General features: G+C 43.2%; 1 protein-coding gene across 1 annotated transcript in view; it reads left to right on the top strand.

Annotated features, from left to right (window-relative positions):
• The first annotated feature begins 305 nt into the window (after positions 1-305).
• The window catches only part of Ankrd55 (ankyrin repeat domain 55), a 67,820-nt gene continuing 51,274 nt past the window's right edge, over positions 306-16,851 (top strand). Inside the window, exons 1-3 of the mRNA XM_059276277.1 lie at positions 306-420; positions 5,258-5,388; positions 9,211-9,320. Of these exons, the coding sequence (XP_059132260.1) occupies positions 327-420; positions 5,258-5,388; positions 9,211-9,320 (335 nt within the window). The 5' untranslated portion in view covers positions 306-326. The remainder of the gene's footprint in view (positions 421-5,257; positions 5,389-9,210; positions 9,321-16,851) is intronic.

The following is a 16,851-nucleotide window of genomic DNA, read 5'->3' as shown; positions in this document are numbered from 1 at the left end:
CCTCTCGGCTCTCTCTAATTTTGGGAAACCCAAATGCCTGAAGAGTCAGAATGCACCAACGGGCGTCTAATCCCAAGGCTCCTTGTCAACACACGGCGGTGTTGCAAATGGCCCACAGTGGGCCACTTATCCTCAGAAGTGTCCAGAGAGTATGTGGTCAGGCTGACTCAGCCTCTGCCTGGACGCACTGGGGTGGGAGGGTTAGTGAATCACTTGCGTGGGTGACAATTTGGACTATGTTATTCTTTGAGTGAATTCACTCCACACACTAACTGAGTGTCTGTTTGGTTTGCACAGGTGACTCATCTGAGGAAGTCGACTTGACCATGGTGTATCAGGCAGCATCTAATGGAGATGTCAATGCTCTGACTGCTGTGATTCGAGAGGACCCTTCTATCCTGGAATGCTGTGACAGTGAAGGTGAGCTGTTTGTGCATTTTTAAATCCAGGCTGCAATGCTTTATCTTCTCAGAGATGGTCTTTTGAGATGAGCAACACTATTGAAATTCTTTTGGACTGGCCACGTGATACTGAAGGTTATCTTGTCTGTGGCCCATGTAGCATCCTTTGGCATTTCTCTACACATAGGTGTTGGACACAGACCTTCAGCATCTTACTTCACTTCTTATTATGGGTGGTTTGTTTCCAGTATTTTGGTAGGAATGGCCGAGTAGTTGTATATGTGTGCACATGCTTGTGGAAGCCAGAAGTCAACCTCAGGTGTCATTCCTAAAGTACCATCCACTTTATTTTTGAGACAGGGCTTCTCACTGGAATTTGGAACTTACCCAATAGGCTAAACTGACTGGCCAGTGAGCCCCAAGTATCTGCCTGTCTCCATCTTCCCAGGGCCAAGATTACAAGCACAAAACATCACGTCTGGTTTTCTTAAGCATGTTTCAGGAACCCTACTCAGATCCTCATGATTGCACAACAAGGTCTTTGGAGACTGAACCTTCTCTCTCTGGTCACCTGTAGTTATAACAAGTGTCTAGAAAAAGATGGTTATTACTTTAGCAGAAATGGATGTTGGGGAAATGGAACTATCATAGTCCTTCAGACCAGAGAACTTGGCTCTCGGAAAAACAGCATGGTTGTATTTCCCCCTATATTATTTCTAAATACAACTACAAACTCTGGATATGATGAAAAATAACTCTGGAAAACAAAGAGAAAATGACAGATTGGCTAAGTCCTGGGATCTGAGAATTGGCATGGTGGAGAGTACTCTGGATTATCTTTTTGCCTTGTATATCCCAGGGTTGGTGTTGAAGGAGATGTTTAACACAGGATGCCAACAGACATGGACAAAAGAAAAGCCCCTGAAAATTTGCATTCTCTAGGCAGAACACCAGGATTAACAATATGAAAGAACTGCTAAGAAGAAACTTTATATACTAATGCATGGCCCCACAAAGAGGGAATACCTCCATCACTGGTCCTAACAGGAATAAACTCAGGACATGAACATGCTACAATGAACACCAGGAATATGCACAATTAATAGCTGTTAATAAATAATTTTAATGTAAGCTACCATAAATTCCTCTAGTAGGAAACAGACAATTTTAATATTACTATAACTATTTAGGAAATTAAATTCATAATTTAAAAATTCCTAAAGAGGAGTACATTCAGCCCTAGATGGTCTTACTGATTTCTACAATTCATTTATTTGTCTGTTATTTGGATTTATTTTATGTGTATGAGTGTTTTTACTGAATGGGCATCATGGGCATGCTTGGTGCCCCAGGTTAGAAGAGGGTGTCAGATCTTCTGAAACTGGAGTTACAGAGAGGATTGTGAGCTACCGTTTGGGTCCTGGGAGCCAAACTCAGGTCCTCTGGAAGAGCAACAAGTGTTCATAATCACTGAGCTCTCTCTTTAGCCCCTCTACAAATGTTTAAAGAATAATTAGCACTAATTTTATATGATTTATTTCAAAAAGAGAAAAGAAGGAAATACTTCTTAGCTGCTGTATTTATTAACTAGAATTACATTAACATCAATACCAGATAAAGATAATATTTTAAATCCCTGCATATATCAACTGTCCTCTTGAATATAGGTGCAAAATAAGATATATATATAGATATAGATATAGATATAGATATAGATATAGATATAGATATAGATATAGATATAGATATAGATATAGATATAGATATAGATATATCATGATCAAGTTGGGTTTCTTTTAGAAATATAAGTCTAGGTCAATACTTACAAGCCATTAAAGTCTCCCAAACTAGCTGGTTAAAGAAGAAAAATCATATAATCATATTAATTGGTACAGAAGCAATTGATGAAATTCAGTACACAACCATAATTTTAAAGATCAGAAAACAGAAATGGAGAGGAGCTGTCTCGATGTGACAGAGAATGAAGCCAGGCATAGTGGTGTAAGCCTGCAATCCTGTGCCTTGGAAGGCTAAAGTACAAGGCTATGCAGAGAACTTAGCAAACTTCCATCTCTGATTTCCTTTCCTAAGATTATCTTCATACAGTCTTGAGTAGTGGCTAGGAGTCTTAGCCAAAACCCACAGCTAATAAAAGAACGAGAGCTGGAACCCAAGAGTTTTAGTGCCTAGATAGGTGCTCAGTCCTGAGGCAGAAACCATAAAGCTCCACATGGGAGGCCGAGGTGGTAAGGCTTTACTTCCTGGGGAGCCGGGGGGGGGGGGGGATCTCATACTATTTGTTAAAGTATAAACTTGGACAGCCATTTGGGTAATAAAATTGGCAACATTTAACAAATGGCAAGATGTTTGTACCTGTGACCAAGTAATTCTACTTCTGGGCACATTTTATAGGGAAACTTTCGTACTGATGAACAAAATTGAGTAATGAAAATTGATCTACTTGGAAATGGCGTAAGTGAACAGCAGTATGGATGGCTAGCCTGGGCTTCCTCAGCTGTGTAGTGAGGCCCCTTATTAATGATGAGAAGGAGGAGGAGAAGGATGATGATGATCACAAAAATGATGATGCTGTTCTTGGTTTAAAATCCTTGACCACACAGGGCATTTATTCTTTTAGTAATTATCATTAACTTAATACGCAGCAAGTAGTTTCCAGTGTCACATAAACGTGTATCCCCTGACTAACTGTGAAATCATCTTTTGTATGTTTGTTTAGTTTGTGTTTGTTCTCTTGGGAACTGCTTGTATACCTATATTTCCTTTTCCTTCTTAGATTGTTGTGCCTTTCTGGTTGAATTGTTATTTAGCTAGCCTAATAATCTTTTAATTTGACAAATTAAAATAACTTTTCCTGCTAGGTATGGCAGAACGGACATGTAATCTCCACAGTCGGGAAGTTGAGACAGGCAGATGACTAGTTCAAGGCCAGCCTAGGTTACATGTTAAGATCATGTCTCAAAAAAAAAAAAAAAGGATAGTTAATTAACTAAAACTTGAAAACAAAAAAATTCTGCCGGTGTATACCACGTCTTTGAATTTTGATTGATAATATGTGCTATGGGAAATTTTAATTTATATAATTGAATTTAACAAGGTATTTCCTCCACAATTTTTAGCTTTTCCTTCTTCTACAAGTCCTGAAGATTATAAGAACATGAGTGAATATTTTCTTTTCAGACTGTTGCATTTTGCTTGTTACATCTCATCTCTAATCCCTCTGGATTGTGTTCGTGGGTGGTAGGGAGTCTGGCTGCATTTGAATTTGGCCTCTCATGCAGCCAATTTGTCAATATATATTTATTAAATACCTCTGTCCTCTCCACCAATGTACACTGTCACCTAAATCATGCAGTAAGCCCATGCAACTCTGAGTGTTTCCTGGACTCTCCTTTCTAAACTGTTGAGCTATTTCTTGTTTTAGTTATCATAATTTTATAATAAATCTTATCTGTTAATAACTTAATTTTCTGTTCTTTGTTCCCTGAAGAAATTTATATAGAAAGTACAATCTCAGGATTAATATAAACTAGTCAGACAGAGCATGTAATTTTATGAAAATAGTATGCAAAAATTAATCTGCTTGAATACCTCAGATTCACAAATTGTTTCATTTTCTTGTTCATTATGTCCTTCCTTTCCCCTCTGATGGTCATAACGACCACTTTCATTTTTTTCTAGTTTTTATTTCTTTATTTTTGGTTTTTCCAGACAAGGTTTCTCTGTGTAGCCCTGGCTGTCCTGGAACTCACTCTGTAGACCAGGCTGCCCTTGAACTCAGAGATCTGCCTGCCCCTGCTTGAAACTATATGATAGGAAGGAAGTGAGGGAGGAAGTAAGGGAAAGAAGAAGGGAGAAGGGAAGTGGGGAGGGAGGGAGGAAGAGATGAGGGCGGGGTAAGGAGGAAAGGAGAAAGAAGGGAGGAGAAAGGAAAAGGAGAAGAAAATCTCACCACTCATTGTTCTAAGAATCACTTTATTGCTGCTTTACCCAGAAAGAATGTCTGAAAAGGATCTCAGGAAGGAGGGCTGCTGGGTCGCCAGCTGCCATGTTCTGTGAGAACGGCGGTCTGGAGATTCATCCCTTCTGCTAGATCTCTGCAGACCACAGCTGGGTTCATCCCAGGGAGAGTCCTAATCTCAACATGGGTCTCCAGCTCAACAGAATCTAAGCACGTGCCAGTTCTGGATCTAAGCTTGGTCTCTTGGATGGAGGAACTTGACATTCCTTGCTTGTTCCAACAGCCCCAAAAAGTTAGACAAAATGTGTCCACTCATGTCTATTTTTATTCAGAAAGAAAACACACTGCAAAACAAAATGCCTTTGGCTGTATTGATTCACAAAGAGAGGAATTCAGTGAGGTGGATGCTGAGACTTTGTGTAGCCCAAGGCTGTCACCCAGCTTTACCACCCACTACCTCCCAAAGTGTGTTGGACCTGTTTGCCAGGGTGGACCAAAAGCCGTTCTGGATTCTGTACTACATCAGTTCAGTCGGGATAAACCTACCTGGTAGATCCGGAGTTAGTCACATCCCTGAGGCAACAGCAGCCAGTTTTGGTCATCTGCCCAAAGTGTTTTAATCCACCGACTATTACAGACACCTGGGCAGGAGGAGAGGGGAGGATTACAGTCAACTGAGATGGGGGAGGTTAGCCAGAAATCCAACACTTACTCAAACAGAAGCGATCATCTTCATCTTCATCATCTCTTCAGCCCCGAGGAATCCAGCAGCTGGATTTATGCTGCAAGAAAGCAAACTAAACGAACAGACAAATGGTCTGCTCATAAATCTCAGAAGTTAAACATTCGTAAGGGCTGTCGAAATGTCTCATTCCAGGATGCACGCCCTTGATGCATGCGGTTTCTGGCCGTCAAGTGGACACCGTGAAACTGCTCTTGAAGATGGGAGCCAACATTAATACCCAGGATGCCTATGGCCGCACCAGTTTATGCCTGGCAACGTACCTGGTACGAATTTATGTTTGTTAATGGGGCTACAGAGCAAGGGACTAAAGATGTCATGGGGATTCGACTCACAGAATGGTGCCTGTGGGCTGATGCAGTAGGCCATTGAGAGTAGGACTTTGGACCCTCAAGGCTCGAGTGGATCCCTCACAAGCTAAGGTAGAGGTGGTGTGACCACCAGGGGAATGTTCTTGTCTATCTCAGCATTAGAATTTCGCTTGGGACCTTTCTGGCTCTTCTGGGTATTTCTAAGAAGGCTGCCATAAATAACCCCCAGAGGGTGGTACTGATTGGAAGATCCAGTTAACGTCCGTGGGGTGGGATTAGATGAAGATTAGCTGAGTGGAAGTTCCAGGCTGAAGAATGTGAGAAATGATGAGAACTGGGAAGAGTGGGAGGACCAGGGCGTAGGGGACATGCCAGGATCTCACAGGGCAACACCAAGTGAAGGACTCGGTTCAGAGCTAGTGCTTACATTAGAAACTGTAATGTCATTCCTCATAGTCGGGACTTCAGTTCAGCATTGCCCAACATTGAAGCAAGGCTTGGTTAAGACTCTGAAAATCCTCTAGCCCTCTCCTCTCAGACGCTCGCTCTTTGTGATCCTTCTGGACTCTCCCTGGGCTGGCTTAAGTCTGTGTGAAACAAGCCCTACCCACCACATGGGGGACACTTTATGGCTTTTCTTCTTTCCCAGCAACATGGCCACTCTTCTCTGACATCTGCTGCCTCTTGGGTTCACTGCTGCTGCCAGTTGGTAGTGGCGGATTCACCCCAGCAGGCCCCCTAGGGTGCCCCACTGAAATAAAACACTTTCCTTCTCCAAACACACCACCCCTTCCTGCCACAGTTCACAGAGCTCGCAATGATGCATTGCTCAATTCCCACAGAGATTTTCTCCAGAGGCCACGTTTTCATTTTTTTTTTCTTTGCACACTCTTTCTCTAGGACCCACAAACAAATCTAGGCATGGTATTTTTGAAGTGTGGTCCACAGGCCTCTTGGATCAATATCCCTTAGAGGTCTTGTTTGAAAGGCTGGTTCTGAAGTAGATACTCCTTGGATAGCATGGGGGCAGGGGAGGAAAGGAGTCTGCTGGATAAACTAACCTCCCTGGAAACTTCTGTGTCCACCTGAGTTTGAAGAGCACTGCTCTGCATGGGCTAGCTGAGCGAGGCTCCCTAGCTCAGACAGACGTATGACCACCTTCTCAATCACCTCCCTTATAGCACCTGCCATCATAACTGCTCTTGCTACAGACTTTTTTCAAGTCTGAGCAAACGTCTAGATTAAGGAGCAGAGGAAAGGGGTGGAACTGGTTTCTGAAGCTGACTGTCACTAGAGTCAATAAAATGGTGGCAACAAATTATATGTCTCTTAGAACTCTACAATTCAAATTTTAAAAGGACTGGAAAGAATGCCTCTCCAGACATCGATTATGAGGGGCAACTTGGATCATCGAGAGGTGACACTTTGCAGGCAGGTCTTCCCAGTCTAAAGGGCTGTAGGAGGGGAGTAGTAACATGACACCAGATAGGATGGCCTTCTTAACTGTGCCTGGCCTCTGTGTGAGTCCCCTAGTCTGGACGCATCCCCTGAATGCTGAGGCTCTGGGAAGAGGAGCATTCTGAGGGTCACTGTGAAATCCAGCAATGTCTAGATTTGATCATTAGGAGAAGTTTGGCAAAAGAGGCCCTTAGAACAGAGTCTCAACTCAGGGTACAAATAAATTTGAGGACAAGTTTGTAGACATATGACCTTGGGCAAATCGCTTCACCCTTTTGTGCCTCTATCTTTATTTTTGAGGTAAAGTAAAAACAGTAACCTAAGCTTATCACACCTGGAGGAAAAGCTGAGGTCAACTAGCACCTAGTAGGTATGATGCTCGTTTGTTGCTTCCAAACGATATCAAGGGTTTCAAATATCTTCACTGACTTTTAAATTTCTTTTCTGAAGAAGAAGGAAAAAAAAAAAAAGAATGAAGAAAACCACACACACATACATTGAGTTCCAGGAAGCATTGCAAAATATTTTAGATGTTTCAAAGCTTATCCCAGCAAAAGATCTGCTTTTTTCAAAAACCATATGTAAATCTTGGGCAATTCTGAAGTCTGCACAGCATGCCTTGATTTTGGGTCCCCTGATCAATTTTTGTTTTTCCTTTTAAGCAGAGAACTTGATGACTTGGACATTAGAAACTAGGGACAGATTTACTACATTAGTAAACTATGAGTCAATACTGACAAGGCCCCCCTGAAATATTTGTTTCTACTTAAGACAGATATGGCTGGCCAATTCTATAGAGCCCTACTTGATACCATAGCTCATGAAGTTTTTTAGTTTTGATTTTTATGACAAGGTCTCATACAGTTCAGGCTAGCCCCAAAGTCACTACATAGCAGAGGATGACCCTTAACTCCTGATCCTCTTGCTGATAGCCTCCCAAATTCTGAGATTTGCATCTCCATGCAAATGTGTTTCTTGTTTGATGGACAAGACTAGACTATTGACTGTTGTCTAGACTCTTCAAAACCACGAGTTTCTGTTCATATTATTATTTTGTTTCTTCAATAAGTTTATTAACTCCTTAGGTTTTGCTGCTTCCAATATTGTCATCTTAAGGGAGAGAATCTTCAGTCATTTCACTGGGACATCTTGAGGCTGGACTATGTATACACGGAGGAAGGCTAAAAACTGCTTTTGAATAGAAAGTTATCACACCAATGTGCTCAATAAGAGTTTTATCTATTTGTTTGTCTGTTTATAAGTAGCTGAGTAGCCCAAGAATTGTAGATAAATGTAGAAGACCTTCTACTTAGCAATGAGAACCAAGCTTGGTTATCAGCTAGGCTGGGTCAGCTACAGAAGTGTAAATTAAGAAAGCCATGTAAATATGGGCAGGGCTAGCCTCAGGCTACTAATGTCCTTTAAGGTAAGATAGAAAACATGACCCAGCTGGACTGACGTGCTAGCCAGCAAGCTGATAATATCAAATTTCAATGGGTAAAATTAGGGTGCAGAGAATTCACACAACCTCCTAAGAAATATGTAGGTGTGTAAAGCTTTGCAATGTGTATCCCTTGGAGAATGTTAGTTTGCCTTCACCTTAGAGATACAGGGTGTCATCATTAGAGCCACAGGGTGTCAGCATTAGAGTCACAGACAGCTATTGGCAGGGTGTGTGGATTTTGTATCTAAGCACTTTAATGAGACTGACTCAAATAAGCATGATGCTACCCTTCAGGTTATCAGAAACAGAATATGAGCTAATAAAGAAGCAAGACCTCCACTTTAGACATGGGAAACAGGCTAAGCATGCAGGCTGGGACTCAGAAGTGGGCTAGGAGGCTAGCTTTTAGAAGTGGGTGTTGCCATCCAAGTCAGACAGGTGCTATGTATTATTTGGAGCTAAGCCACATGCCAGAGCAGACGACCACTCCCTGTCAGATGCTATCTTTGGGGCAGCCTTGTTGTAGCAGTTGAATCCCAGTGAGTGGTCCTGGAAATGGAAGGGAGAGGCAAGAGAACATCTGCCCCAGTCTGTATGGGAGAGGGCAACGATCATACAGAAAACCTGGGACGTTGAAGCTCGGACTTCAGGTCTCTGCCAAGGTGCCGGAGATGGAACCACATGTGGTCTTTAAATGGTTTCAACTTAAATAAGCTGTTAGCCAAACCAAAGAAGCAAAGAAGTGGCCAAAACAGCAACAAAACACACACACACACACACACACACACATACACACACACACACACTAGAAAGCTTCTTGACCTGTGTTATATGAGGTTGTGTTATATAATGATGAGATGGCTGTTGCCTTTCAGGGCTGGCTTGAAGGCTGTGTGAGCCTGCTCAGAAACGGTGCCAAGCACAACATCCCCGATAAAAATGGCCGCCTGCCACTACATGCTGCCACTGCGGAGCCCGATGTGAGGTAAGCAACATATAATACGCCAGATGGGAAAGACCCAGCTTGCATGAGAAAGGCATGCACTCCACCCCCCTGTGACGGGTAAGATTGAAACGCAGATAGGACCTCAACACAATGCTCTTAAACTCCAATCTTACTCCCCTCTTACTTCAGTGAAATGCTTTCCTCATAGTCTTTTATTCTAGGAGAAAGGCTACATCATTTTCATCATTGGAATCCATAAATTCATCCATTCATTCTAAGAGTCAGTTATTAACTCAGTAACGATTATTGGGACTTTATTACGAACCAGGCAGAGTTTTAGTCCCTAACAATGCCGCAGTGAACAAGACAGTCTCTGATGTCCCGGAGCTGACATTGTCATGAAGGAATCAAGAGGCTCACTAGCAAATAAAGCCACAAGATACTTTCCAATAATGACAAGTGCTTTGCAGAAAATCATAGAAGCTAAAACAGCCGTGACATGTCAGTAGGGTTAATGTCCAAATGGAGTGTACGGCTAGAGTCTAGGAATTGAAGGGGTACGGGAGCCCGAGGTAGAAGTCCAGGGCAGTCCAGCTAGAAAACCAGGGGGTACACACATGGAGCCCATGTGAAGAGATTTACTCAAAGAAAGTCAATGATTGAGGAGGTCACAATTTGGTAAGACAACTGAGAAACCAAGCGGGAACATTTGCCCAGTCCGGTGAGTTCCTCATTCCTCAATGTCGAATTGGCCTCTGTCTCCATCATTTTAAAAGACCCTGCAGCAACTGATGGTAACGTTTCCTACTACAAACACCAATGTTGCCACTTGGCTCTTCCTTCACGCTCTGTTGCCTACAACAGACCTTTAATAGTGTTTGAACGTCTCCCAGTCCTAGGCCCCCCAGCAGCAGCACAGGGGTGGGGGGTGGGGGGTGGGGGTGGGGGGTATGCTGTCTGCCTCACCCTCAGCACCCAGGGCCAGAATGGAGACCTGAAGCCCTGTGGGTCTGAAGAGGTGAAAACTTTCTCCAGGCAGGGGGGATAACAGGATTGCTTCATCTCAGTCACTTTTATAGAAAGGGCTTGGGAAACCCCAGGACTATCCCTGAGGCTTGCTGACTTGCTATCTTGGACTATATCCAGAAATAACAGAATTTACCCCAAGCCTGATACAGCAAGGAAAGCTGGGAATGAAAGAGCAAATCCAGACCATTAACTATCAGTAAACATCATAGGTAAGGAGACGGTCTGTTTTCAGAAAAGGAAAAGGGAGGGGAGGGAAGGAGGGGGGAGAGGAGAGGGGGAAGGAAAGACTTTTTTTTTTAGACAACTGGCACAAATATTTAGTTACAAAAGTAAACTGTTTCTGCAAGAGTCATCTTGAGAAAATAGGTTTAAAAAGCATACCTTGTAAGAATTATTCTGTCTGGATTACTGAACTTAACTGACTTTTATCTGCTTCTCTTGAGTAATTTTAAAAGCTACTTATTCTGAAAGATAAATGCCTACTTGAGTTATGGTAATTATGGTTATTGCAGTAAATGAAACCCAAAGCTTGGGTGCCCCACATTCAGTTTTACTTCTCAGACATATCACAGTCCCAGTGTCGGTGCTGCTGGGTGATGGCTGCCTCCCCTCCATGTGGCGATTCAGAGACCCGAGCATCTCCCATCTTGTAACTAGCATCCTGAATGATCACAGAATGTCCCTTACTTGGCCTGGTAATGGGCAAAGAGGAGCACAGAGATGCCTTGTTCATTCTTACAAAACCTTAGGCAAACATCACCGTTCACATCTGTTCTCTTTCCATTAATAAGAACTAGTCATGTGCGTACACTTGTATAGAACAAACCTCAGGAAACAGTCCTGGGTGGAGGATCTACCTGCCTTTCATGATTCCAAGCCATGAATGGGGAAGCCAGGTTTGGATGAGATTTGTAGAGACACCTGAGGTATGAATTAAGTCTTTTCAATCAAAATTACACAGGTCAGCTAGGTTCACCCTCTGAAATGATTAGTTCAAAGCAATCCAAGTGTGTGTCCTCTTCCGTGTACTTTTTTTTTCCTTTTGTTTTTTGTTTTTTGTTTTTTTGTTTTGTTTTGTTTTTGGGTTTTGTTTTTTTTTTTCAAGATGAGGTTTCTCTGTGTATCTCTGACTGTCCTGGAAATTATTCTGTAGACCAGGCTGGCCTTGAACTCAGAGATTCACCAGTCTATACCCCACCTGCACCCCAAGTGCTGGGATGAAAGGTGTGAGCCGCCACCACCCACTCTGTGGACTTACTTTATATAGCAGTGTCTCTGGACACTCTAGGATCTATCCCACATAGCTGGAACTTTGAAAGCAAAGAGTTGAGGCTTCCTCTTCTTTGAATGTTATACCTAATGGCCTAGCGGAATCCTCTGGTGAGTTGAACCTAGAAAAGTAAACATGCTTCTGTGTGTCAAAGATAACAGTTTTCTTCTTGTAAATGGGTAGATGATTCTGAATGGTAAAATCCTACTTTAGTTGAATGCTACTCAATTAATGAAAACTGAAGCTGTGATGAACTATTTTGAAAGCAATATTTTCTGTTAGTGAATCTTCTTCAAAATGGATTGGGTCAAACCCTTAACAACCATAGACAACAAATTAGTTAGTAGAATTAACTGCAGACTTTCTGGGAAGCAGTTTGTCCTAAAGGCTTCCTTCTAAGAGTAAATTGATTTTAAAATAAAGGTATTTTGTGGTTGTCATACAAGAAAATTTATGGCAGAGTTCCATCTGCATTAGGTGTTTGAAGACGCTAAGGAAGCCATGCTTTGTCACAGCATTGGGATGAACCGTATTTGAGCATCATCAGACACTTGGCATTGCTTTCTGAGAAAACAGACTGTCTTAGTTAGGGTTTCTATTGCTGTGAAGAGACACCCTAATCACAGTGACTTTTATAAGGAAAACATTTAATTGAGGTGGTGGCTTACAGTTTCAGAGGTTCAGTCCATTATCATCATGACAGGGAGCATGGTGGTGTGCAGGCAGATGTGGTGCTGGCCACACTTCCCAATAGTGCTATTCTCTATGAGCCTTCAGGGGCTAATTACATTCAAACTACCACACAGACTTGGTCTGGTTTTGTAGGCATCTTTCAACATTGCAACTGCTATGAGAACCAGAGAGTCTCTCCCATTAGGCACATGAGCCTAGTTTCTTAAATGAACACAACCTTTTAAAAAAACTCATTTCTTTACTTTGTGTGTGTACGCATGTGCGAGTGTACACCACGGCATATATGTGAAGTCAGAGGATAGCTGACAGAAGTTAATTGTCTCCTTCACCCTCGTGAGTTCCAGGAATCAAACTTAGGTCCTCAGACTTGGAAGGAAGCATGTTTACCCACTGAGTCGCCTTCACCAGCTCATACATAGGAATAACTTTAGACTGGCCTAGCAAATGTTTAGGTCTGAATTAAACTAATAGCAAATATTGACAACAAGGAAGAAGAGGAAGATGATGTTGATGATAAGGAGGATGGTATTTTTTTTTATTTTTGTTTTTAATTTTAGTTTCTTGAGACAGAGTTTCTCTGTGTACTCCTAGTTGTCCTGGAACTCACTCTGTAGACCAGGCTAGCCTTGAACTCAGAGATGCCCTGCCTCTGCCTCCCGAGTGCAGGGATTAAGGTGTGTAACACCACTGCCCAGTGGATATCAGTTATTATAAGTAGTGCTCTGAACAAAATCCTTAGTGCTTCGTAGGTCCTGTCCCATTTAATATACCACTCTTCTATGCAATATATTTTATCCTCACCTCACAGAAGAGAAACTGAGGCAAGTGGAAGCTAACTAACTGATGCATACATGAAGAAAACCTGCCTGACGGGTCCGCTGCCTCCCTGAGAGCCACTCTTGTGGGCCTTGCAGAGTTTACTGCAATGATCACATTTTATCAATAAGCCCTTGGCCTGTGTCTCCGGGCCTTATGAGAAACAGCCTTACAAAATTTACTGGCCCGAGATCAGGTCATATTTTATTCATGACAACATCTTTTAAAATCCTATATAAGAAACCACAGAAAAGAAGTTTCACTAAGAGAGGAATTGCTCTGCTTCTCCAGAGAAAATAGTTGGAATTGGTATTATAGCAACACTGTGGTTTATTATCCCATGCCTCGCTTTCTGTGCTTAGAAAATTCAAGACTCAGTTTGAAACCCACCTCCGACACACACAGAGGACTGTACATCATGTCCTCCATCTTCTGCCCTTGTTTTCTCTGGCTAATTGCTTCACTCACCTTGTTTTTATTCATGTATCCAAAACCCACTTAAAATCCTTGTTGGGTTGAATGAGGTCAGGAGTGGCTGGGAGTCGGACCAAACTTGAATCTGGCCTTATCTGACCAACCACTTTGTCTTGGACAAGTTTCTATGTGAAGGCCCAGATAAGTTTCTTTTCTAGAAAGTAAAGAGAACGCAATTCTCTCCTTAATAAGAAGATAGGCAGAAATAGAGGGAAACATATTAAAGCCACTGAACATGGTGCCTAGTACATTGTGTTCAGAAAGCATTAATGGTGAGTATGATATTAATGGTGATAGTAGAAAGTAGACAACATGAATACCACATGCTGGCATTAAAGACCCACTGATTGCCACCCTGCCAGTTGCCACCTTGGCACGCACCAGTCTGCGAAGGGTGTGTACAAGCACACAGCTATTTGTGCACACAGCCCTGTGGCAGCATGCAATACCCATTTATTGCAAAGGATGCTGGGATAGGAACACTCACTTCCCTTTGTGTAGACTCAAGGGAACTTCCGAATCTCAAGCCATTCAGTTCCCCAGAGACTCTCTTTGCAACTTTCGTGAGCACAGGTCCATCTGTGTTTTCTTCATATTAGTAAGCAGAAGGAACAGCCACCTGGAGGCCTTGTGAAAAGGTGTTTACACTGGCTTAGAAATCTGCTGACCCTCAGGTTTCCAAACAGCAAGCTGCTCCCACAGGACACTCACTGGAGGTTATTGAGAGGGAAGCCTCCAACTGAAGTTGCTTTTAAATCATCCAGAGGAACGCTCGCATTTTGCCCTTAGCCTATGAAAAGATTCAGGTACTCTGAGCAGTTCAGATCCACATCCTCCGCTAAGGCCCAGGGCAGTGGGGATTGGAGCAGACACAGGGGTAAGTGATTTATACAGTAGAACGCAAAAGAGCCCAGGCTGCCTCCTACAAATCTTCCTCCCACAAGTCCCGTGCCTGCCCTGAGCTCTCACTTCTCAGCGGGTCCAGGTTTTCTCCCTTTCAGCGCCCCAAGCTTTTCTGGAGCCCTTGTCCGGGACACTAGAGGGTGTCAGAGTGAAAGAAGGGACAGGATCACTAGGACAAAGTCCCAAAGAGACAGAGTTGTGTTTGTACGGCCCTATACACACTAGTCCTGAAAGGCAAGCGGCAATTTCCTCTGAAAGAAGCCACTGGGCTCTCTGAAGGATTTCTTCATGGTCTCCATGGTAACAGATAGATTTTTTTTCTCTTTCTTTCTTTCTTTCTTTCTTTCTTTCTTTCTTTCTTTCTTTTTTCCCCCCTTTTCCCCTGCCACAGGACCAGCAATTCTTCATTTTGCATTGCTCTTGACTACAGCCAGAGGGTTTCCTGGCTCGCTACCCCGGGGTTTTATGAGTTACTAATGCTCTAACCTGATATGAATATTTCCTTATACCACAGTCTCGCATCCAGATAGCATTAGTGAACAGGAAGGGGAGATGGCTGGCTTGGAGGACCATCCCCATTCACTGCCATCACTGAGCTGCAGGGTTGGGAGCCTGTGGAGTCAACAAGACAGGAAAGGTTACAGAAGTAAGCTGCTCCCATGATGTCTCTTGCTGATCCCTGCTGCTACCTGAATCACCCGAGTGTGATCAGGGATGACCCAGCATAGATAAGACCCAGCAAAGGTTTTTAAAAATGAATCATTATAGAGAAGTTGGGAGTGGGCACATAAAAGCTATCCTAAGTGCTTCGTAAGCATTGCCTCGGCTAAAAATTGTAGCAAATCTTTAGGAAAGAGACGGTATGCTCTCCATTACACAGATAAGAAAATGAGGTCCTGAGAGTGTTATAACTCATCCAAGGCCCCTGGCTAGTTGGTAAGAAGCAGGGATTCTAATAGCAAGCTTCTGTACTCTCATTACTCAACCATGGCCCCTGGTGAAGGAAGTACCTGCTGGGGATCCTTGTGTGCTGTCCTGAAACCTGGTAGGTAGTGGTCTGGAGCTGCTGCTCTGAGACCTGAGGCCAGTTTGAACAGGTTCCAGGGGAGATGGTGGAAGAAATGTTTCTGGCCACCATAGTGTCACACTGGAACTCTAGGAGGACAAGACTGAGGCCAGCAAGAGGTCCAGAGCTGAGGCAGATGGGGACTGAGCCAGATTAACTCCATACCCCAGAACAGTGAGGGTCACCAAGCTGCATAGTGGACATCTAGTTTCGAGTTCAGGCTGAATCCCGGAAACACTGTGGTGGGCTAGCAGGGGCAGGGGGAAGTGCTCTTCATCTGGATATCTGTGTTCAACACTGAAAACCTTCAAAATCAAACAGTTAGATAGCACAGATTGGTCCATCAGACAGAGAAGACAGGGGATTCCAAAAGGTAGCAGCTGAGGAAAATCCAGTGAAACAGGCAAAAGATGGTGCTCTCCACTCACCCAGCACGATGGCACATGCCTGTTATCCTAAGCTGAGAGAGGATGGAGAATCACAGGTTTGATGCCAGCCTATGCTACCTAGGAGTTCAAAGCCAGACTGGGTTACACATCAAGATACTAAAACAAAACAAAATCAAACAAAACAAAAACCTCATGTTCTTCAAAAGATCAGAAAGACGTTACCACCCCTGAACCTAAAAGGGGGCAAAGGAATCATTTCCCGAAGCCAATCTGACTTTGTCCCTCCTCTCTGAGATGTTCCTGAGAGGATGACAGGGTTGCAACCATCTTAGAGAGGGGTCAGACAGGGTGCAGCAGGCCCTGGGAAACCCACTGGAGGATGGGCTGTCCCTCCTCCCCTAGACCCAGACAATTAGGTGTAGCTAGAGTTTTCCTGCCTGGCCCAAAGTCAGGACAAATCTCTTGTCACCCGCCAGTCCCACAGCTGCTCAGACCCAACCAAGTAAACACAGAGACTTATATTGCTTACAAACTGTATGGCCGTGGCAGGCTTCTTTCTAACTGTTCTTATATCTTAAACTAATCTATTTCTATAAATCTATACCTTGCCATGTGGCTCGTGGCTTACCGGCATCTTCACATGCTGCTTGTCATGGCGGTGGCTGACAGTCTCTCCCACTCAGCCTTCCACTTCCCAGAATTCTGCTCTCTCCTTGTCCCGCCTATACTTCCTGCCTGGCCACTGGTCAATCAGTGTTTTATTTATACAGAACGATATCCACAGCAATTAGGAGCTGTATAAAAACAAGTTCCAGACATTTTCTGCCATAATCTAAAGGGTATGATATAATATAACTGGCATACTAAACAAAGTACCAGATATGTCCTGTGGGATGTTTTCTGCTGTTATAAATCGTATACCACAGCTAT

This window comes from Peromyscus eremicus, chromosome 11 (genome assembly GCF_949786415.1).
Source record: "Peromyscus eremicus chromosome 11, PerEre_H2_v1, whole genome shotgun sequence".
In the NCBI taxonomy this organism is placed as follows: domain Eukaryota; kingdom Metazoa; phylum Chordata; class Mammalia; order Rodentia; family Cricetidae; genus Peromyscus; species Peromyscus eremicus.
The sequence above is the reverse complement of the archived record's forward strand: the minus strand, read 5'-3'. Positions and strand labels throughout refer to the sequence as shown.